At 34.1% G+C, this 23306-nt stretch overlaps 3 protein-coding genes across 4 annotated transcripts; 2 read left to right on the top strand and 1 right to left on the bottom strand.

Annotated features, from left to right (window-relative positions):
- Positions 1-561: 561 nt before the first annotated feature.
- Positions 562-4324, top strand: LOC126761806 (uncharacterized). The gene is made up of 2 exons (XM_050478213.1): positions 562-1015; positions 3598-4324. Exons 1-2 carry the CDS (start codon positions 930-932, stop codon positions 3923-3925), a joined length of 414 nt encoding a protein of 137 aa, XP_050334170.1. The 5' UTR covers positions 562-929; the 3' UTR covers positions 3926-4324.
- LOC126761805 (tryptophan 5-hydroxylase 1) lies at positions 4229-8799 on the bottom strand. Its single transcript, XM_050478212.1, has 9 exons — positions 8523-8799; positions 8242-8451; positions 6565-6709; positions 6338-6503; positions 6220-6270; positions 5796-6077; positions 5602-5728; positions 4828-5060; positions 4229-4760 (listed from the first exon to the last, which is right to left on the bottom strand). Exons 1-9 carry the CDS (start codon positions 8637-8639, stop codon positions 4466-4468), a joined length of 1626 nt encoding a protein of 541 aa, XP_050334169.1. The 5' UTR covers positions 8640-8799; the 3' UTR covers positions 4229-4465.
- A 5462-nt stretch (positions 8800-14261) lies between these two features.
- On the top strand, positions 14262-21197 carry LOC126763266 (JNK-interacting protein 1). 2 transcript variants are annotated; one of them, XM_050480580.1, is made up of 5 exons: positions 14262-14797; positions 15208-15617; positions 16806-17587; positions 17666-17847; positions 17923-21197. In XM_050480580.1, the coding sequence occupies exons 1-5, from the start codon at positions 14688-14690 to the stop codon at positions 17993-17995; spliced, it is 1557 nt and encodes a 518-aa protein (XP_050336537.1). In that variant the 5' UTR covers positions 14262-14687; the 3' UTR covers positions 17996-21197. The 2 variants fall into 2 exon arrangements, with proteins under 2 accessions (XP_050336537.1, XP_050336538.1); XM_050480581.1 differs by having other exon boundaries at positions 16827-17587.
- Positions 21198-23306: the final 2109 nt, after the last annotated feature.

The raw sequence follows: 23306 nt of genomic DNA on the forward strand, positions 1-23306 counted from the left end.
AACAAACATTTTTTGTAACCGAGTGTAATGAGCTACTATAAGACTGGTATATTTATGACCAAACTCTGACAATTGACTTCTCGTGTAACAATATCAAGGGAAAAACTACCACTTGCTCGAATGGAACGGAGACGGTCCGTTGGTATGCTTCAGTATGGTTCAAACTAGTTGCTAAGTAATTTATAACTCGTTGATTTTTCGCATTCATTCATAGAAGTCGGTGAGATGGAAAAAGTCGGTGCACGTGCAACGAATACACAAATTTTCTCCCACTCAATACATACATATGCATATACAAAAACATACATATGGATACGTATGTATATATGTGTATCTATGTTCACGCTCTTTCTAGTAAAAGTGCATGATTTTCTTCTTCCCAACTGCGATTGTTGAGTTCTCAATCCACCACCACTAATACCGCTTATCTTTCGGCATAATCTTTTCGCTATCAGGCAGGCAGTTCCCGGCAACGATCGGTGCTGTGGAGAGAGTTCAAAGCCTGAAAATCTCATCTAACGCCGTTTGAGTATATGTTGCTGGTGAAGAGTAAAACGCTCAGTTGAAGCATGAAGTTCGGCGTAAGCGTACATAAAATATTCATTTCTTAAATAATTTAAATTTCGAATCGGACAGATAAATCAAGGGCAATGCAATATAAGCGACGCGACACTTTATCGCAAAGAAAAAATTAAAACAGTACAATTAATAAAGTGAAATAGAACTCTTATCAAGCATTAAAAAATATTTGTCTACAATATATCAATAGATTTGTATTAGTAAATAATTTAAATAAAATACAGCTTGGCATTAGTTGGAATAAATTAATAGTACGTTAAGCACTAAAATTAAACTCAGCGCTGCATTGAAGTTCATTACTTAAGGAATTCGATCAAAATCGGATTTGTGAACGTATAATTCAAAAATTCATGACTCTAAAGGATTTGGAAGTAATAGTTAGTGAGCTAAGGGTAATTGAAAACGGATCCAACAAAATGATGTCCAGAACCTTCAGGTACGTTTGGAAAATGGCGACGAATATGTGAAATGCATATGTATGTGTAACGATGTTAAACCATCTTTTTGGATTTTTGTGAAAAGAATATCTGTTAAAGATGTAATTGAGACCATTTTAAGAATTCAGTTAACTTGAGCGACACTTTAAAGAATTCTATCACGTTAGAAATATGCCGAACTCAAGGGTTATCGGTTTGCTTGATTATTTAAACCACTTATGGCCGATTGTGTACAATCACTCATTCCTACCTAGTTATTTTATGACGTAAGTATCGCGTGTTTTCCTTAGCTAGACTCCAAAGGTTACCACTTGAAGTTTCTAGAACACATTCTTTGAACTCATGATGAGTTTGTAGTAGATCCCTTACATTCTTAAGATGTTACTCATTTGGATTTTATTTTACATATGTACATACATACATACATATGTCCAGCAATGCAAATGGGTCTGGCAGTGAACGAGGGCAAGACGAAATATCTCCTGTCATCAAACAAACAGTCGTCGCACTCTCGACTTGGCACTCACGTCACTGTTGACAGTCATAACTTTGAAGTCGTAGATAATTTCGTCTATCTTAGAACCAGCGTAAACACCACCAACAATGTCAGCCTAGAAATCCAACGCAGGATAACTCTTGCCAACAGGTGCTACTTCGGACTGAGTAGGCAATTGAGATGCAAAGTCCTCTCTCGACAAACAAAAACCAAACTCTATAAGTCTCAGAGGCTTGGACGATGTCAACTACTGATGAGTCGACGTTGCGAGTTTTCGAGAGAAAAGTTCTGCGAAAGATTTATGGTCATTTGCGCGTTGGCCACGGCGAATATCGCATTCGATGGATAGATGAGCTGTATGAGATATATGACGACATTGACATAGTTCAACGAATTAAAAGACAGCGGCTGCGCTGGCTAGGACGAAAACACTTCACCTCTGAAAGTATTCGACGCTGTACCCGCCGGGGGAAGCAGAGAAAGAGGAAGACCTCCCCTCCGTTAGAAGGACCAGGTGGAGAAGGACCTGGCTACGCTTGGAATATCCAATTGGCGCCACGTAGCGAAAAGAAGAAACGACTGGCGCGCTGTTGTTAACTCGGCTATAATCGCGTAAGCGGTGTCTACGCAAATTAGGAAGAAGAAGACATATGTACATACATACATAGTATATACGTAGACTATATTTTAATATTATTATTACGTATATTCGTTTTCGCTAAAAATATTTTGCTTAGCCACAAGATAATAGAATTCATGAGAAATAATGAGGTATAAAACGATATTTGAATCAATTCCGAGCAGATCTGAACAATTTGTTCGAAGTCGTCACTTGCTTTGGACAATGAGCTATGCCAAATTTAGTGAAAATACCTTGCAAAGTAAAAAAAAACTTTATAGGATCTTAAGTTTGTTGTATCCTAATATAATCGGCAAATTTATGCGTTGGAATTTGTAAACCTCCTTTCTTAAGTTGATGAAAGCTACTTCTCTTAAAACCTTCTAGCGTAAGGTAGTCTTTCTTCCTGTTAATCAAACATAATGTACCAGAAGGTAACAATTCATAAAATATTTCATGGTACAAAATTATTGTCGGATGCAAAGCCAAGAAGAAATATGAAATTAAGAACCAGGGATGAAGTCTCTCGAATTTACCAATTTTGTCGACTATTTTCGTGATATGTCAAATATGGAATGTTTTAGGTTATTTGCCATATTTTTTGTGTACTTTTTAGGTTTCCCGTTACATAGAAATATTCATAAACTGCAAGCGATCTTCAAATGGTTATGTGAAGTACTATATTTTGATGGTGGAAACAGGAAGGGCCACTTTTACTACATTTCCATTAATGAAAATGAATTAATATTGGAAGGGATATGGATCCAAAGATATTGATAATATGAAGATTCTCAATCACCATACTCAACAAAAGTTATTACTGAATATCTAGTACTTCCAATGGGTTCAAATATTTTTTTAAGAATAACCAATACAATAACTCTAAGAATGAAGCACAAAAAATGTCTCAGGGTATAATTGGGTACCCTGCTAACTTAGTAACAGTGAATCAACAGAGTTTTTTTATTAAAATTTTTTCCAAGGTGTCTTCTATTTATTTTTTAGCTTTGTTTTTTTTTCATTAAGTAAATATGAATTTATGTATTATGATGTATAAGCGCTCAAGGAATGTCGCTTCTACAAGCAGCAGCTACTCGTTAACTCACTTGTAAACACACACCGTACAAAGTACAAAACTTAGGTACGAATAAAAATATTTATGATAGCAAAAAGTAAAAGAGAATCCGAAGATATCGACGCACACTCTGAAACATTAAAGAAACGAAAAAAGTTATATACACGTATTATATACATACATACATACATACATACATATGTTCCATACACTTGAGTTTTATCAGCCGATTTAATATTTTGGTTTTTCAATATTTTTTATGCACACATATTTTTATAGCGCCTAGCTACAATAAAATTAGCGTTTAAAAGCATAATTGCCAATGCCCCGTACTCAAGTGATATTTTATAATAATCTCGTGTCTCTCTCTTCCCTTCACAAATATTTGCAGATACTTCAAATTGATGTATATTGTGGCGGGTATTTTAATGAGCAATGAAAAAGTTTGCGAATCTGTTGATAAAATGCAAATCACGCCACGTGTTGAGGTAAAAGAGATTCTACAGCCGAAGAAAGTCTATAAAGGTGTCGAGAAAGCGTCGAGGAATTGGTTTCGCAGCTCCTACTGTTATATAGTTAGCGGCATTAAGCAGCGCGTATCGCCATTGTTGAGCATCTTCAATATTTGGACCATACCCAACTACTTGGTGGAGTGCTCGGCGAATTTTATCAGCAAACAATTCATCGGCAACGATTGTGATATGATTTACAATAGATAAATCGATTAAGGGATATGTAGTCGCTAGTTAAAATTAGTGTATAAGATTTGCTAAAATAGATTGTCTAGAAAAATGATTTCAAACACTAAATATTTCGAAACTCGAAGACTTGCAGAAGATCATGCTTCTGCAGGTGCTTATATTATAAACAAATAACTGTAGTTCTAATCTAGTATTAAGATCGAAACATTAGCTAAACGTATACGAGCGAATACACAATTTTTCTCATATTTGATAAGAAGTTTTACTGACACCATTTCATTATGAATATTTACCATAACTATGCGAATAAGTTTAAGCGCATTTATAATATTTTGTGTAGTTTAACTTTATTACTGTAAAACATTCACATACAGACGGAAATTTTTTAATAAATTTTGATATACATACATACATCCATTTCTTGAGTGTTCATTTTTTTAGTTTTTATGTTCAAAATAAATTTTTTTTTAGTTTTAATATCAATATTTATTCTTCAGAATTTGTTCCAGGGTCCAGCAGTTTCGGCATTTCGTCATCATCTCATAATACTTCAATCCTCTATTCACCAACCGAGTGCTGCGAGTTATCTGAATTATCTGGACTTACCGAGCTGCCGGGCGTTCGATCGCCGCGCACATGCAATGTTGTTTGCAACATATTTGCAATGCTGTCCACATCCAATTGTTCATCGTTTGCGGAAATCTTGCGCATTGCCTGACAAACCAGACTCAAATCGCCCTTTAGCTCACTCACAAAAGCGGTTATCTTCTGGGCATTCGAGAGCACCTCGACCTCTTGGGTATAAGGATTGTAGCGCACACCAAAGGGGCGTTGTATGCTATCAGCGAAATTTCTGATAAACGGAAATACTTGTTTGTATAAATTTATAAATAAATAAAAAAGTATGTGCGTGTATATACCTCATCTGCTCTTTGGCTTCCTCAAATGAATCGGTATAGTAGTAAGCATTTTGATATGAGGTTATGATGCATTCCTCTTGACACGTAACATCCGGATCGAATTTTTTGATTTTCTCTTTAGCGGTTATGGCATGCTGTAATTCAGCTATAGAGCTTAGTAGTCCAGCGCCGTATACCTTGAAAGTGTTATCCTGTTGCTTGCAGAGACCAAATTCCACCGTAAAGAAATATAGCTGGGGGGAAATATTTCTCAATTTATTGTGCTGGTTAAAGTTACAGATAACAAGCAGGAATATGTGGAATAATATTGCTTCCATCCGTAAAAGATGTGATTTTTTCAAACTATTTGATTGATCATCAAGATTGTAACTTTTTTTCTGCTTTGAAGCTTGAAAATTTTAAACAATGGGTTTAAACAAACCATCAAACTCCAGAATTTAGTTCAGTGTTATGTCTGTTCAATTGCCGAGAAATTTCAAGCGTTTCTGAGAAAATACGTTTTGCTATGAAGAATAAGGTTTGTTCGCTTTAAATTTAGCAGAACCAAAAAAACCTAAAGATGACTGACGCAATATGGTTTAATTGATTTGTCTGCTATTTAAGAACTAAAAGAAAAGGTATAGACTAAACAATTTTTTAAAATGGGTTTTCAATAAATTTTGAGAAACTGTAACAGCTATATTGTCTTAATAACTCTCCGAACCCTTTCACTTCCCATTTCTTTAACACATGAATAATAATAAAATATTTTAAGAAATTCAAATATTAACCAACCGTTGCCAACTTTTCAATATCTGCATCCGCGGCTCCCAACGAAGCCAAACCGATTTCCTGTGAGAACTGAGCAAAACTTGAATTAGCTAGTAATGGCATATGACCCAGAAGCTCATGACAGCAGTCACTTTATATGAAAAAAATAAAGAAAGTTTCATATTCTAAATAAACTTATCTAACACTGAAGAGCTTACGGTTCAGGCGTATAAAATGGATCCGATGAGTGTCGAATATACTGTGTACAATGGAAAACACGAAAAGCCAAGCCAGACAAAAAATCGCGTGGCGATAAGTAACCAGCAACTGGACGTAGCTGAAATCCCGTCTTACGCTTCAAGTAGTTACTAACATCCTCCAATTGCGGCACATTATCCTCACGGTAACCGCAGTACTTCACCAATTCAGGCCAATTTTCCATATACTCCGGCACAGCGTGCTTGATATAGAGTCGGTGAAGTTCACGGAAGACAGTACCCCTGTATTAAGATAATTGAGCACCAATAAAGTTGTATAAGAATTTTATCTAACATTTGTCTACTATTTTATCACCCATAAACTCAAACTCATACTATGTATATCTTGCGGTTTTATGAAGTTAGCACTACAACAAAAACTTACCAAGTTTTTATCTCCTCCGGTGTGTAGGTCACACGTGGTATTGCATGTCCACTATAGATTTTTTAATAATTGAGTGAATGTAAAGTAAAGTTAAAATAAATATTTTTTGGACGCCTACCTCTTGTAGTTGTTAGCAATAGCGGAAAATGTCTCGCGACGCTTGCGATAGACCGGGTCTTTGAAGCCTGGGTGGTCAGCATCCAGTTCCGAGCCATACATTAGCACATTTTGTGCTTTATCCAAATCGGATATTTTGCGTGGAAACCAGACCATTTCTCCAAAGTCTACCAAAGTTAGGAGAGTAAATTATTTTTTTCGTATATAAATAGTGGATTTGTGGCCTACCAAAACTGGAACAGGCTGATAATGATGGCGTTCGTGACATCGGATGTATGGTGGTGTAATTTACAGACTGCACCTCGCGGTTTAACATTTGCAGTACCTTATCCAAACGTCGAGCATCGCATTCCACATCGACGAGAACATCAGCCTTTATGTAAATAAATATTACGAGTGAAAGTGTAAATTATTACTATTAGTACTAGAAAGAAGATAATAGATTTTAAACCTCTTTAAGTTTGATTGGATTATGTATTTGTGAACTATTATAAATAAATACAATTATTTAAAAAAATATTTATAATATTTCTAAAGAAAAATAATAAATGCTGATCACAAAAAATTACAGAAAATCAGAAGTCAATAAATGTTTTCATAAGGAAGGGCTAAGTTCGGGTGTAACCGAACATTTGCTTGAAACAAAGCCAGGGACATACCTTAAGGTGCAAAACCAGAGGGGGGTAGTATCGACCCGATTGTTTTTATTTTTTGCTAACACTCCATACTATTAACACGCCACATACTAATAAAATGTTCCCAGAGGTCCTCACATAGCCTCACCAATCGTATGGCGTAAAGTCATCCGGATGTTAGATATTTGTTATATTAGGGCTATTAGGACTTAGCACAAATATACACAATTATCATTAAAACACGCTCTTTAATTTTCATTGAGATACCTCACATAGTCACCCGGAAGTTCGAAAACCTTTACATTATATATTAGAGGGCTAAAGGAAGTATTTATCCGATTCAACCCATTTTTGGCGGACAGATAAATATACCATTATCAAGAAAGGTTTCTCTGCATTTCAATTACATTTCTCACACATTTACCAATATTTTCGGTAAAAAGTAAACTATAAGTACTGTACATATTCGGTACCTAGGGGCTTGAAGAGTTTTTATTGGATTTGAACAATTTTTCGTTTCAGTAATTTTTAACAGTACCGTTATATGGGTAGTGAGAGGGATTATGACCCGGTGTCATTAATTTTCACACTATCGGTAGGGGTTCTTGTAAGATTTTTCTAGAGAATTTGGTTATTTTATCTTGAACAGTTTGAGGGATATGTAGTTAAAACCTAGTTTTCGAGGTATAAAATTGAAAAGAAGATTCCAATATAGAACAAAAGGTATATAATTTTGGAAAGCATCAAAAATTATAGTAAGAGGAAACGAAGGATAATATAACAAAAATAGAAGCAAAAAAATTTACGGGCGATCCAGGGCGGTGGGAGGAATGGGAGGGGCGTGGTTGTATTTTTAAGGATTAAAAACGGTTTACACGATTTCTGTCAAAACTACAAGTCTTGTAGAAAAAGTTATGCCGAAAAGTTGTAGACAATAAAAAAGTCTAAAACTTTTGTATTAACACCTTTTTCACATAACCTCAAAATCTATGAGAAACAATCAAATCTTCAACTTTTTGGGTTTTTTATCTAATACGAACCAATTCTTTTCCATAATTTGGTGTAAGCTTACCTTTTTATGTTCCAAAGACATAATTTTTTTTTTAAATATTAATGAGGTTTCCTTTATTTGGAATTAAAATCGAAAAAACTCTAATTTTCAATCAGAAATTCTCACGTCGAAATATTTTTCTAAAAAAGTTTTATTTTTTTTTTTGTACTCTTCTATCTTCTTAGTTACAAACTTTCCAGTTTCAATCGCTAAACTCACCTGATTAGTGGCCTTCTCCAACGGCGATAATTCCAAATGTAGGACATTAATGCCCAGTTCTTGAAATACTTGCAGTGCTCTAGCTAAATTCCCAACTTGATTCTTCAATGTGAAAATTATGGACACTCGATCTCCTGGTGAACTTTGGCGATTCGAATCGCTGAAATCAATACTACCTTTCTCACTGCCACTCGCGGAATTCGAGGTATCCTATAAGGTTTTTTTTTAAACGAAATAAAGTAGCCTTTTAAGCGTTAAATTTAGAAATCGAAAACGCTTACTAGACTGCGGTGTTCTTTGCGTAACGTATGTAGCGGGCTACCCTGTTTCACAGCCCACTCCTGCTCACCACTACGATAGAGCCAAAGACCCAGCAAACTTTTACCAGAAGCGCTCATTTTAATATAATTTATTTAAATTATTTTTTGCACAATTATCTTTTCTTTTCACAGTGAATTTGTAGAAAGTATGAATTGAATTAAAATCGCTTGTTGTTCAAAGCGAATGCGCGCTTTCGGCACAACTCGTCGGACCGATTTCCGAAAGGATACTGCAAGATCCGCAAGCTGTGCAACGCGCTTTTATAGCCTACATATGGGCAGCGGGATAATGACTGACTATATCCCCGAACTTTCACTTCACCTTCAACTACGAACTGTTCTGCTCGTATTAGCATTTGCCTTTGCTCCCTTCCCACCAGCAGTATCGTCAAAATATTCAACTGAGGCGAGATAGTCGTGCGAACTGACAAACAAACGTGCGTATGCGTGAAGATACATTTACGAGGATATAAAGACTGCAACTGATATTTACACATTGAGTTCTTAGCCCACCCACCGCCCCGCCCTTAGTCGCAGTAGCAACAAGTGAGTATCTACAGTGGCAAATACTCTACAAGTGGCAAGTTGGCGTGCTTAAGTTCTTGTGCTGCAAATATGTATGTGTTTAGTGATATACATATGTATACGAGTATGTTCCTCCTATCTCCCCCTCTATACCACTTAACTAACCGTGTTTGCGTGTTCATACGTTTGTCGTTTGCTAGATATGATTGGCCAAATCATGACACAGTCAGGAGGGCATATTCGACTTGCCACAAGAACACTGTCAAGAGAAAGCCCAGAAGCTGTTCCAGTTGACACTATCTATTGGTGGATGACGTAAAATTGTTGGCCTTTTGCGAAGTTGCATGAGTTAGCAAAAACCAAAATAACAAAAAACAGTCTCGACTCATTTAATTTCAATGAAAGGAAACTTTGTCGTATCTAAATTGTTTTGTTGTTGTCGTTTTTATCCCTTTGCAATCTTCAATTCATTATTTCAAGCGTGGTGGTTCATTTAAAGCAGGCTAAGCCTACGAAGCATGTGTATTTTATGCTGATTTTATCTATAAAATAATGCTGGTAATTAATGTTTCAGCCCCTTTAAATGTAAGAAATGAAAAAGAAATCTTCGATGTTGCTTCTTCTGACGTAGAAGAAGTTTCCTCATAAAGTGAGGCAACCAAAAGAAGTCGGTAATTAGTAAATTATGACTAAAGACGCATGCCCCGATTATTTAGTATGCCAGATCTGTACCTTAGTAATATATGATTTGCTGATTGTTGGTTCATTGGATTGTTTTTGAGTATTACCTTTGAGAAAGACAACTTCCTAAATTTAAAATGTTGCTGTTTGCCCAAGTAACTTTCTTTTTTTAGATGTGGCTTGGATAAGTGACTTAATTTTATCAACCAAATTGAGAATTCCATAAATATTAGTTAGCATTTCGAATCTCTAATTAATTTTATGAAAATAGAACACTCGGAAGAATGTCCTTATCGCTTGAGGAGCGGTCGAATAATGGAGTATAATAATCTTTAACCTCTAGCCTACAGCTTCAACGTTATTTAACACACTCTGAATAAAGAATTAATTATCTAATAATTCTATAAAGAAAGGGAGAAAGAGATAGAGCGAGAGAGAGAAACAGAGATCTCATCAAACATTATGCAAAAATATTTTATAAATTATTTAGTACCGGTGCATTGGGTATACTATGTATGTATAGCATACTGAGGTATTTATATTCACTCTTATCAGCAAAAATTTTAATCTTTTGGGCTTCAGATGCTTGCACTATTTTTAGTAAACAAAGCATAGTTTTTTGAATTAAAAAATGAATTTTTTCACGTGATTTCATTATTGAATCATCGTGAGCACAATAAACAAATTTCACATATATATTTTGATGATGGCGCCCCATCTTAGCCTTTCGCTTCAAAGTTTTTGATTCAAATCCATTATTTAACAAGCCTTTAGGTTTAATACATAATCGGCCACAGTCATTGTATTACCTATTTCGATATTCTCGATGTGAAATATATTTCAAAAAAGTACCATTTTTGTCCTTTTAGTAGAGTATACACCCTGTCTTTTTTATATCCTGAGCTCAGATAAGATCGGTTCATGTTCGGTCTGGTAGCATAGTTTTTCAACAATGACTTCTGCCGTAAATGTTTCTTTTGGGTGATTAGGAATTTGAAATTGAAAATTTAAGCAACTTAAGATTTTTTCAAGCCCTTTGTTGCATTCGTTGAAGCCTATTTTATCAATATATGAAGTTACCTGATATCAATGGTGAGTCATTGTATAAATAAATCGACGTAGATTACTCTAAATTTGAGTAGTTTTAAGGGATGATATGGCATAACATAAGTCCTCCCTTATATTCCTGTATGAGAAATGCAAAGTCAACCTCTTTTTTTATATCATATAATGCACCCTTTGACTTCTGAACTCGTTAAAGCATAAAGAAGCATCACAAAAATCTGTTAGTTCTCAACTGTTATATTTCAGTACATTTTTGAATCTGAAGACGCTATGGAAAAAATAATGAATTTCCAAAAACTATACCGAAATTTATTCTTACTGGATTTGAGATTCATATATAGACATGCTCAAAGTTAAAACAATGGGCAAGTATAGCCTCTGAAGAGTGGTCTGCTGCAACATGACCATTTTTCCATGAAACTTCCCAGCAAAATTTCGTGCTTCCGGAATTTGACTTCTAACATAATTGAGATATAAACTATCCTATATTTTAAGTAAGATCAAACTGGACACAGTATGCTAAATTTTAGTAAAATCGGTGCAGTAGTTTGGGAGTTTACCGTGGACACAACGTGACACATAGTTTCTATGTATATAAACATACTGATAAAAATGCTTAAACGCAACTAACTACTTTAATGAAAAAAATTTGCGCCTTCCTTTCAAACTATTGTTAACAAATCATCAAATGTAGCCTCAAGTAGTCACACTTAACATTGCGCTTCCATTTCCTCGCTCTCACTGAATAAACCGCAATAAATCGTTGATAATAGTCAAAGTGCTTTTATTTGTTAAACGACTCAAGATGTTTACCTTTCCCCGTGCACGGTAAAAAGCGCTGCTTTCAAGTTCATCATCAAAGTAAAGTGAAAGCGAATGCGTGAAGACGGTGTATCCTTCGGTTGGCGGCAACATCACGCTCTTCCAAGTGCTTCGATAGGCGATGTAAATGTAGGTGGGAGATCAATTGTGTGAAAGTGCTTGGAAATGTAAAAATAAAACTAGCTGCTTACTATTAAAATATGCGCATACGAAAGCATCGGACAACATACAATTGATGTAGGTGTGTGAAAATCGCTTGCGCTGCCTGCCAACGACTATTGACAGAGAGACGGACTTAATAAATGACCGACTAAATGATAAACTGACATTTTTCTCCATGCCCATGCAATCTGGTAACTGTGATACATGCATGCATGTGTATGTATGTATGTATGTAAAGAATAGCGGTATACAAAGGCGTATACTTAACGTTGTCCACAATACATCCTTTGGGTCTGCTTGAGCTGGTCTTCCTTTTCCGTTGCATTCAACAGCAAATTTCCTCAGAGGAGTTGAAGTCGCCTAGCATTTTGTACTGTTCTAAACATTTTTCGATTTTCTTCTTTTTCTTTTCATTTATTTTTGTTATTATTTATTTGTATGTCGTGTCTTTTCAATCGTCACTCAGTGATTGAAAGTAATTGTGTGCCAGTGAGTAAAACGTTTATTTGCCAAGCAAACCATTTATAGGCGCACTCTAGGGGATTTATATTATTCGATTTGGCTAAAAGCGCATATGAGCATACGTACACAGACACTAACATTTATATTTGCATGAGTGAATGTAAGTATATGTACATAGATATAAACAGAAACAATGTTACATAATTATGGTATGAAATGTATTATAGTATCTTAAGCAATTCTTGCATGTGTTTGCCGGATTATCCGTCACGGACACAATTTTCTTTAATTTCTATTTCCAAGGCGCCTCAGTTGCGTTAATGAAACGCATTCATAGATTTTTTTTGATCTATACATGATATGAGTAATGGATGCATAGACAACATGAATATGAAATATACAGTTTGATGTAAATTGTCTTATTCTCAGCCAAGCACCCTCATTCTGCAATACAAGAATTTATATAACCTACATACATATTTAGGTATATAAAGTGGAAGTGGTGGAAGGATTTCGCCAGCGTAACCAAATATGAATGGAACTCTCGGATTGTACAGTAAATTATTTATTTGCATACACACACACACACTTTCCTATGTACATATGTATGCTTATTGGTTTAAATACGCACGGAAACAAGACAAGGACTCAGTTATCGATTCAATCAAATTAAAAGTTTCTATGAGTCTGAATCAACAAGTCACATGCAATTGCTTGGGTGATATTGCCGTAACTAGTTGTGACATATAGTATGTATATTACATAGGCATTTATTTTCATACATAAATATATTTTAATTTATTTAATCCTTACATCGTAAGTTACAGTTGAACATTTCTATTTAAGTTTTAAGGGAATTAAGAAATTATTACTGTGTTAATTAACCCAATTAAATGTTCAATATTATTTCGATAAATATTTGTAAATTTTAGCACATACCAATATTCACATTTATTCTTATAAATAAGTAAAAAAAAAAACAACAAAAACCCGTTAACTTCAGAAATAAAATAGTTTTTGTGTGGTAGCCATAGATTAGCACGATATCGACGATTCCAACGAATGAGCAATTTCTTGGGTAAGAAAAGGCGTGTACAAGTTTTCAGTGAAATATCTCGAAAAGGGAGGGACTAGTTCGCTTTCATATAGACGTACATACCTTGCTGCATCGCGCTGATCATTTATAAATATAGTATACTTTATGGGGTCCGCGTTTCGTTCTGGGTGTTACAACATCATAACAAACTTACTATACAGGGTATAAAAATGTACACATAATAAATAATAAATTTTTTTATGATGCAATTGATGCAATAAATAAAGATATGATGTATCCAGAAACTTTCTAACCCTAAAATCGTTACACTTTAAAGATAACCTAAATTTTGACTAATTTAAGTCACAAACAAAAGAACGCAACTATCTATCTAATAAAAAGTTATATAGTCATATTAACTGTTATAATTCGAATAACATTAAATTTATACAACTGTCAGTTTTATGCACGAATGGCTATACTACACTCCACACTGCGCATGCTTGCTTGCCAGTACAATCTGACATTTTTCGCTGAATTCTTTCGTAAGTTCGTCTCTTCATTGTTGTAAACAGAGCCCAAATGTGGCTCAGCTACTTACTTATCGTACTGTCGAGCTTCTGCAAAAGTGACATTTAAATATCCCAAAACATCCCCAAACAACCCTCTGACACAGCTGAACACATGTCGTACCGAGACCGGGGAATGTGGTGGCACTGCTGTTGTAAACAAAAACAGCAACGCAAAACCCCGAACACACAACAGGACGCTTGAGTAAAATCGCGCCACCTCCCGCACGACCCAAATCCGCTCTTTATTCAAACCCAATTTAACGGTTTTACAGTTAAATTTCCTCTTACTGCTCTGAGCACAGCAGTGAGAACGGCCACCCGCCGCTGTTGTTGCGACAACCCCGCTACACTTTAGTCATCAAAGTCACTTCCAAGGCGCTCACCGTCTCTGCCATGGACATTTGCTGCAACCCAAACGAAGTGGAAGCCAAATCAGCCGAGCGACAAGCCAACAAAAACGAAAAGGAAATTATCGATCGAAGAGTGAAAAAGTCATTCGACGCCTGATTTGCTTTGGCAAAGAGGGCACACAAATAATTTTTTCGCAAAAATCATTTAAATACTTCAATTATTCCACAAAATCGCTGCGCAAAATTTTAATTATCGCAAATACAACGATACAAGTGTGTGCTAATATAGCGGGTGTGCTGTATTTGTGAGTGTTGAAAGTATAAAAAAATTGATTGAATTACGGAATCTGGTATTCAGCAAAAGACTTGGCCCGCACACACACACACCAGCAAGGATAAGCCCATAATATTAATAGACACATAGAGCGTAGAGGAGCAACGTTAAAGCATCATGGCAGACAGCGAATTCGAGGAGTTCCACAGGCCCATCTTTGAGCCACATCAGATACAAACTTATATGAGCCCTGGCCAAAAGAAAAATAACGCCCATACATTCTATTCGTAAGTAGTTCTACAGCAAACAAACAAAAATTTATGATTATAAAGTGCTAATGGATGTGTGGATGCAGATACATATAGCGTGGCACTTGAGAGCTCCGCACAAGCATAGCTTAAATAGTACGACTCTTCAGCGGTTGACGTGCGTGTGTGCAGTGTTTTGACATATTTCGTGTCGTCCACTTCTTATGTGTGTGTGCGTGTGTTTTTGTGCGTAAGTGCCTGCCTCAGTACGTGTCTTCTGTGAATGAAAAATCAATTGTACAAAATAATTTCTGAGAAGAAACTCCAAAAATCGTACTCGATTCACCGGCTTCGCATTGCATGGATTCCTAACTGTATACTACATGAATAACCTTAGCGATTTTCATTTAAATATATACGAGTACACTTATATGACTTTACCTCTGCAGCTTAATACCGAATGACGACCTCGAGGATTCTCCATCTTCGAAGAGTGATGCCTCTGATCAGGAAGATGCCGGCGGTGGAGATCTTTGCTGTGAAACAACAAAACTGCAGCGTCAAGTAGAGGATGATGAAATCGGTGACGGTCTTAAGGTGGTATCGCTCTCTTCGGATGGCTCGTTGGACACAAATGACTCCTTCAATTCACATCGTCATCATCCGTTGAATCATCAGGATGCAATTGGTGGCCTGGTTGGCATTGGTACAGGTGCTGGCACGGGCAATACAACCGGCACTGATTGCGTAGTCGGTTCGCAATTATTACTTTCTCCCAATACAGCTGCTGCAATTGGTGCGACCCAGCAGCAACAACGACGTCGACGAAAATTACCGGAAATACCAAAGAATAAGAAATGTAAGTTCCGAGTAGTGGTTCCAATTGTACATACATACATACATCCAGTTGTATGTAATAATCATTCGTGTTTTACTGTTTTAGTGCTTGTGATCTGTTTGTGTACTTGAAATTTGTAGTTTAAAGTTGTACATAGTTGACATGCAATAACTCAACACAAATACTCTAACGCTTTAATAGAATAGAATTTAATAGAGGTTTATACTGCGACCCAAGAACCATTGTGCCCTCCCCTCTATACACGTACTCCCGAAGGCGCAGCACTCTGATGAATTCCAGAAACTTAAACCGTAAACCTGCGTCCACAGATTGCAGTGCAATCTAGAATCAGGTACTGAATAGTTTCCGACTCCAGATCGCATAATCGGCAGTTCGCACAAGAGGCTATGCCCATATTCGACAGTTGCTTCTTGAGCCTACATATGTATATTGCTCAGTGTAGAATGCAACTAGTAGACGGAATTTGTTTCTCTCATTGTACTAACGCTTACAAAATTTTTTTCTAGATATGCTCATGCTTCGAATTCCGGTATATTGTTGAGTCTTCTACAAAATCTAAGTATAGATTTCAACAAATTTTAAAATAATCTAGCCAATAGACGGCCGTTTTTCATAATTTTTTTCAGAATTTTTGAACATTCTACTCGATGCTTTTCTTACTTACCAGCACATTTGAAGTTCACAATCTGATGATCTGTATGGAACGACTTCTCACTCATGCATATCATTCATTCATTCACATTGCATTTGATACGAAAAATTTCCTTCGCCAATTTTATGATTCAACGATTCGTTATTCCATTAATAAGAGCATATGGGGAGGTCAATTCAATATCGTTTATCACTACCACTTGGTAAAAAGGGGGATGATGCAAATCTTTCTAACCTAGCATTTTAAAGCTTGCGCCAAGCATATTATTCATACTCGAGATGACAATACAAGTATATTAGACGAGACAAGATTAAAGTTTGAATAATTCCCCTACAAAATGAATTAAAGTCTAGTCATTAAGAATGATAATCATTGTGATAGACGTATTATACCCACCACATACTGTAGTCATCTCTTCCGTAGACATTTTTCATTTCCTTTCAACAAAATTTGCATCGACTATCATTTGCACCAATTGGAGACGTTTGTTATTTGTAGTGAGTTTTTAATGTGCTCCTCGAACGCATTCGTTGCAGCTTCCATTCTACATCTTTTAGGTGGTGGATATGGGCAGACTACATTGGCTGACGAAATGAATAATGGGCGCAATCAATCGAACGACAACAATAACGCCATCACAGGCAATACTGTTAACGGCAATTTGAACGGTTTAAATGGTGGCACCACAGTACGAAATAATCAACGCTCATTTTTGACACTGAAATGTGGTTATCTACTAGATGAGGACTCCAGTCCAGATTCCGAACGTTTACAGAGTTTGGGCGATGTGGATAGTGGCCACAGTACAGCACATTCCCCAAATGATTTCAAAAGTATGTCACCACAAATCACTTCCCCCGTTTCACAATCACCATTTCCTCAGCCATTCGGTGGTGTGCCCTTCTCCCAACTGGAAATGCTTGAAGCTACACATCGTGGCTTACACAAGTTTATACCTCGTCATCATGATGAAATCGAAATTGAAATTGGCGATGCTATTTACGTACAAAAAGAGGCTGACGATCTCTGGTGTGAGGGTGTAAATCTGCGCACTGGTCGACAGGGTATTTTTCCCTCAGCCTATGCGGTTGATTTGGATTACAATGAGTTCGATCCGACGGTGCAACAGGTGAAGAAGGAGCGTTATTTACTCGGTTACTTGGGTTCGGTAGAGACATTAGCTCACAAGGGAACCGGTGTTGTGTGCCAAGCAGTGCGTAAGATTGTTGGTGAATATGGCAACTCACCAGCCGGTCAAGTGTGCATACTGGAGGTGTCGGATCAGGGTTTGCGCATGGTAGACCGTTCGGGACCAAATGTAAGTTATTGGGTGTATCAATTCCATGAAAATCAAAAACGAATTGGTGACCGTTGTAATTTTTTTATTTACTTACAGAAGAAGGACAAGAAACCCTGCATCGATTACTTCTACTCACTAAAGAATGTCTCATTCTGTGCATTTCATCCACGTGATCATCGCTTTATTGGCTTCATAACGAAGCATCCAACGGTGCAACGTTTCGCATGTCATGTCTTCAAGGGCTCTGAGTCGACACGCCCCGTAGCCGAAGCCGTGGGGTGAGTTAAAATAATTTATTACTTTTAATTGCTTAAAAAAATGTTTTTAATTTTGTTGCTTGCTTACTTTTGCAGTCGAGCATTTCAACGTTTCTATCAGAAATTCATAGAAACAGCATATCCGATTGAAGATATATACATAGAGTAAGCTGTAAGCTATTCGTATTGACTGGTTCATAAAATGGATGCGCTGTGCTACTATTGCATAGAAATTGCTAGTGCTGGTTTGTGGTTTACGCTTATTTTCCCCCAAACACACGTTAACACAAATAAAAAAAAAATAAAAATGTTGTCTTCAACAAGTGTGAAGTGAGTACTTTTAGCGGGTGATATGTACTCTCAAGCTCGTGTTTATTTAAAGAAAATAATTAAATTATATAAAAAATGAAGTGAAACAAAAAATATATAAAGTTTCAAATTATTCCAAATTAATTGAGCAACAACAATTACTTAGGAGAATAATTAGTAATAGTCGTTTAGTTATCATAGTCAGAAGTATTCGTGAAAACACAATTCGCCCGTTCTATTGATCCAAATAGTTTTTTAGATTTGTAGTTGAAGAAGTAGGCTTATTCGAAAATTTCAAGTCAAAGCATGGATGATAAACTTGGACGAAATATTTACATCAATTTAATATTTTTTTTACAAGATTATTATTCATATTTTAATGTTTTTAATTTTTCTAATTTTCTAATTTTTGTGAATTTTGTGTCAAAACGTCAAATCGATTAGAGCAAAATTGACGAAGTCATGAGTATTTTCATACCTGACTTATAAACGTTTAACATCTGATTTCAAAATTTTGGGGCGTTTTCATCCAAACTCACGTTTTCAAAATGATACCCTTTATAAATTGTTCCAACGCACTGCACTTTTTCCGGAGGGTTATTTTCAAATTTAAAAAAAAAATTATTTTACAATAATAAATTTGCGTGATATTTTCGCTAAAAGCCAAAAATTACATTTGGAAAAACCGTCTCGGAGTTACCTAGGAAAACAATTTATTAACGAATGATAATTTCTAATGATCTATCAGCAAGTCAACGAAGTTTTGAGGAACACCGCAAACTTACCTTTTCCAATGGCGCTCCAGAGTAATGGCTTCCATTTTCGTATTTTTAACTGCTTTATAAAAAACTAATTAAAATGAGTCTTGTTTTACAAAAATTTAATAAATTATACTATTTCATATAATTCATTACTTTTTCACATTTTTCTCTTTTCTCTGGAAAGTAAAGAGTAAGGTTCTCTTCGAGCGAATATAACAAAAATTCGAACAATTTTTAATAAGGTATTTGATGTTCATTTTAAAAAATTTGTAGGAATTTAAAAGCTTTTAGAAAATGAAATTATAATGTTGAAGAATATTTGAATAAAATAAGAAAAAAAAAAACAAATAATAATGAGAAGCTGAAGCTGGAGCTGGAGCAGAGTTATAATTGCAGTTTGAGTTCTAATAATTATTCAATAAGTTTGTTATAATCAACGGTCTACAAATTTTTCCTCATTTTATTTATAAAAAATGGATTCATTGTCAACGTTTGATTCAGTAGTGAATGGAAAGCAGAAAACTATATATACAACTCAAAAATAAACTTTCAGAATTTATCATTATAATGGTATATAATAAGATGAAAAAAAATATTATGTTCTAATTTATCCCCCTCGCAATCATTACCGTCCGTGGTTATGTTAAAAACTCATTAGCTCATTTCATTAATCATTAAAGAAATATTATATATTATTAATTGTACATTTCTTAAACTTTAAACTAATTTATAATAAATAAGCAAGTAAATATTAATATGTGTGCTAATATATGTTTATAAGTTCTTACTGACTATGATTAGTTGTAAGCTTTCAATTTCTACTTAAGATGATAGTTTAATATCGGTTAATAAATATTTTTGCAATATAAATACATGCATACATGAAAATCAAAATCGTTTTTTATAACAAATATAGTTTTTCAAAAACATTTCTTTCTTGTTTCTGAAAATAAAAAATTTGAAAATAAGAAGAATGCTCATTTATTTCACCAAAAAGAACCCATTAAATTTTTTTTATAATTTTCGATAACAAATAAGAGTGTAAATAGTATAGAAAATGTGAGAGAAATAAGTTGTAGGAATATGTCGGAATGCGCGCTTTAGAAATGAGTGATATGTAAAAGATGTTGAAAAATCATTTAAATATATTTAATGTTTAAGAAAGGAACAGTGGAGCGACCTTGTGAGAAAAGCATGTCTAAAACTATTTTTTTAAGCAAACTCAAAACAGATAATGAATTGTTGATTTTTTCGAAAAGTACATTATTCTAAAATAAACTACACGCATTTTCAAAAACTCAATTAACACCAAACAATAGCAATCAAAAGTTTTCGAAGAGCTAGTACTATTAAAACACAAACAAAAGCATACATGTCAATACATAAAAAAAGAAAAAATCAAAAACAAAAAAAAATATGTTTATATATGCATATAAAATAATTACAGCTATAACAGATTAAATAAAAAAAATACAATTAAGTTATAAAAATTCAAAAAAATTTCATTACACAAATAGCAATATGAAATGCAAAAATTCAGTTCTATAATTTTTTAAATTTTTTGTGAATTTTCAAAAACATTTTTCAAGGTAGGGCACCTTCATGAGTTCTTCTTCTTTCATTCCACACCATTTATATATGCTTAAGTTTTTTACTCTCTATTTAAATATACTACTCTTTTAGTGTCACTAGAATTCTAAATTTTTTTCTAAATTAAAAATCTTTCCATCAACGCATTTATTTTAGCAAATACGTATGTAGCTCAACTTGATTTCCTTGCTATCAAATGCACAAACACGTACACACAAAAAGCATATGAATCTAAAGCTCACCAGAATTGTTGGCGACTTCAAAACAAATAAAGAATAGCTTTCGAAAGATTTGAAGATTGTAAGTCAAATTTGTTGATATTTGTAGAAAGAAAAGGCGATTTAATTAAATCAACTAAATAAAACAAAACAAAAAAACAATTATATGCAATTACATACAAACATAAATGCATATTTTTAATTGAGTCAATAAACGAAAATTTCTTCTGTGAAAAACAATAAAGAACAAAAACACACACACATACATATATACATATTTACTATCATACATACAGTACTTACGCGTATGTTACACTCACAATTTCGATAAATAGAAATCAGTTACATGCATAAGAATTATTACATAAACTACTAATAAATATATACATACATATATACAATATACAAATATATATTGTAAAACATAAAGAAAAAGAAAAATGAGAATAATATTTAAATAAATGTATATACTACGTACATATACAATTATGAACTTGGTTGAGCGTTTTTAATAGTTTAGAGTGTCCAGCAATTTTGGATTATGATCAGAAAACTGAAAAAAATCAAGGTAAGGAACTCTCACGCCTTCGAATTATTGCAGTCACAAGGTTTAATGACTTTTTGCATTTGCAATATGAGATGTTACGCTCTTTATGATTTAAGTGAAACGAATATGATAAAATAACAAACCTTGCTGAACACACTGACAAAATTGATATAGTAAATCCGTTTGCAAACAAGGTCGTCATCAGCTGTCAAATCTTCGCCATGCCTTTTGATTGACGCGGTATAAATTCTGGGCACCGGTTATGCAGAGCAGAATATCGCTAATAGAAAGCATCAAACATACAACAAACAAAAAAAACTAAATTTTCTATTAAATGCCTAACGCATCTTTGGTTATTAAACGTCGGATCCAATCTGAGCATACATGAGTTAGCAAGTATACATCTGATCAAAAATGATCCGGACTAATAAAAAAGGAACATTTTTATCCATACAAAATAAAAACTCACTTTCGAAATCGGTAATGATGCGTTTGATGAATGTCGGTCGTCAGCTACTGTGTCAAGTAAATTTTCTAGTCTACCATTGATATGGTTCATACCCAAAACTATATATGAGGTGAGTCGATTTATAAGAGATGTTGAGGTCCTCTGCTATCTTTGATGTTATCGTCATTAACAGAGACGGATAGAGGACTGTTTTGGTGACTTCACTACCTTCACTGAATGTTTTGTGCAACTCAAATATTTGTATTCATGATAAATTAGATTCTTCTAAAACTTCTGCAACATTTTCAACGATTCCATAGCAGTGATTCTAAGGGAAACGCAAAATTTCAATTGAGATTGTTGTTAAATTTTTTACATTTTATCGATTCGGTTTGCGCGTGCAGTTTAAATGAACGAGTCCGTCTCAAAAAAGCTCTTGAGTTTTTAATGGTAGTCAAGAAAAATACAATATCGGCTGACCGAACAGCAACAGAAGAAGGGTTTAAAGCGGTAAGCGTTACCTAACACAAAAGCCATGGAATTTATAGCAGTAAATACTTCGTGATGGATGCTTAGTCCTTCGAATGAAAGTTCTCAATCAAGCTAGTATACCGTATATGCTATGCAATATACTCTCGTTTCAAATTAAACCACTTTGCTTTAATATTTATGCATACATTATTCTATTTTCTATTTATATTACAAACTAAATATCTGTACACACTTTTCTTCTGATTACCATCGTTTTCATACTATTTTGTTTTAATTTGGATATTTTAGGCTTATAATTATGTTAATATCAATGTCAATAACATATTGATCTATATTATAGATATTTTTAAATGAGTGTTCTGTTTAACCTACTATATATTACTTAACATACTTTTAATAAAAATACATATGTATATACAATTGTCGAACTTAACTAATTTCATATATGTATATTGCTAACAGCATGTTATGTGTTACTATTATATGCATATGATATATAATATTATATGTATGTATGTATATATAAATGCATATAATTCACGTATATGCTTATTCATTGAGTTTAATATATAGATTTGGTAAGGTTATTTTTATGTTTGCCTTTTCCTTGCCATATTTCAATTATAGTTTAATTCATTTAAATTTTGTATTCATTAGTTAATTTTATGTTTTAATTTTTAACTTTTAAATTTGTTTATTATTTTTTGGCATTTTATTGTTTTATTATTTGTTTTGTTGAAAAATTTATACAAATAGCATGTAAAAATGTAGTAATTGCAATATTCAGAAATTAAATATTATTTCTCATTTTGCTTTTTATTTCCCTAATACGTATGTATGTATGTATGTATCTACATATGTACACAGTTAATATCATACAAGACTCTCGGGCATTTCCATAAGTTTTGTATGTGTTTATTTATATACATATGGATGTATTAAAACATAAAGCATTTGATTGTTGAAGTTCTTTATATTTAATTTTTTTCTTTTATAAGAAATAAAAATAGTTTAAAAAAAAAAATTGTTTTCATAAAAAATTTCTTAATTAATTTTATAGGCATATTTGAGAGGGTTTTCAATCAACCTAATATTTATTTATCAAATTGTTTATG

This window comes from Bactrocera neohumeralis, chromosome 6, assembly GCF_024586455.1.
Source record: "Bactrocera neohumeralis isolate Rockhampton chromosome 6, APGP_CSIRO_Bneo_wtdbg2-racon-allhic-juicebox.fasta_v2, whole genome shotgun sequence".
Lineage (NCBI taxonomy): Eukaryota > Metazoa > Arthropoda > Insecta > Diptera > Tephritidae > Bactrocera > Bactrocera neohumeralis.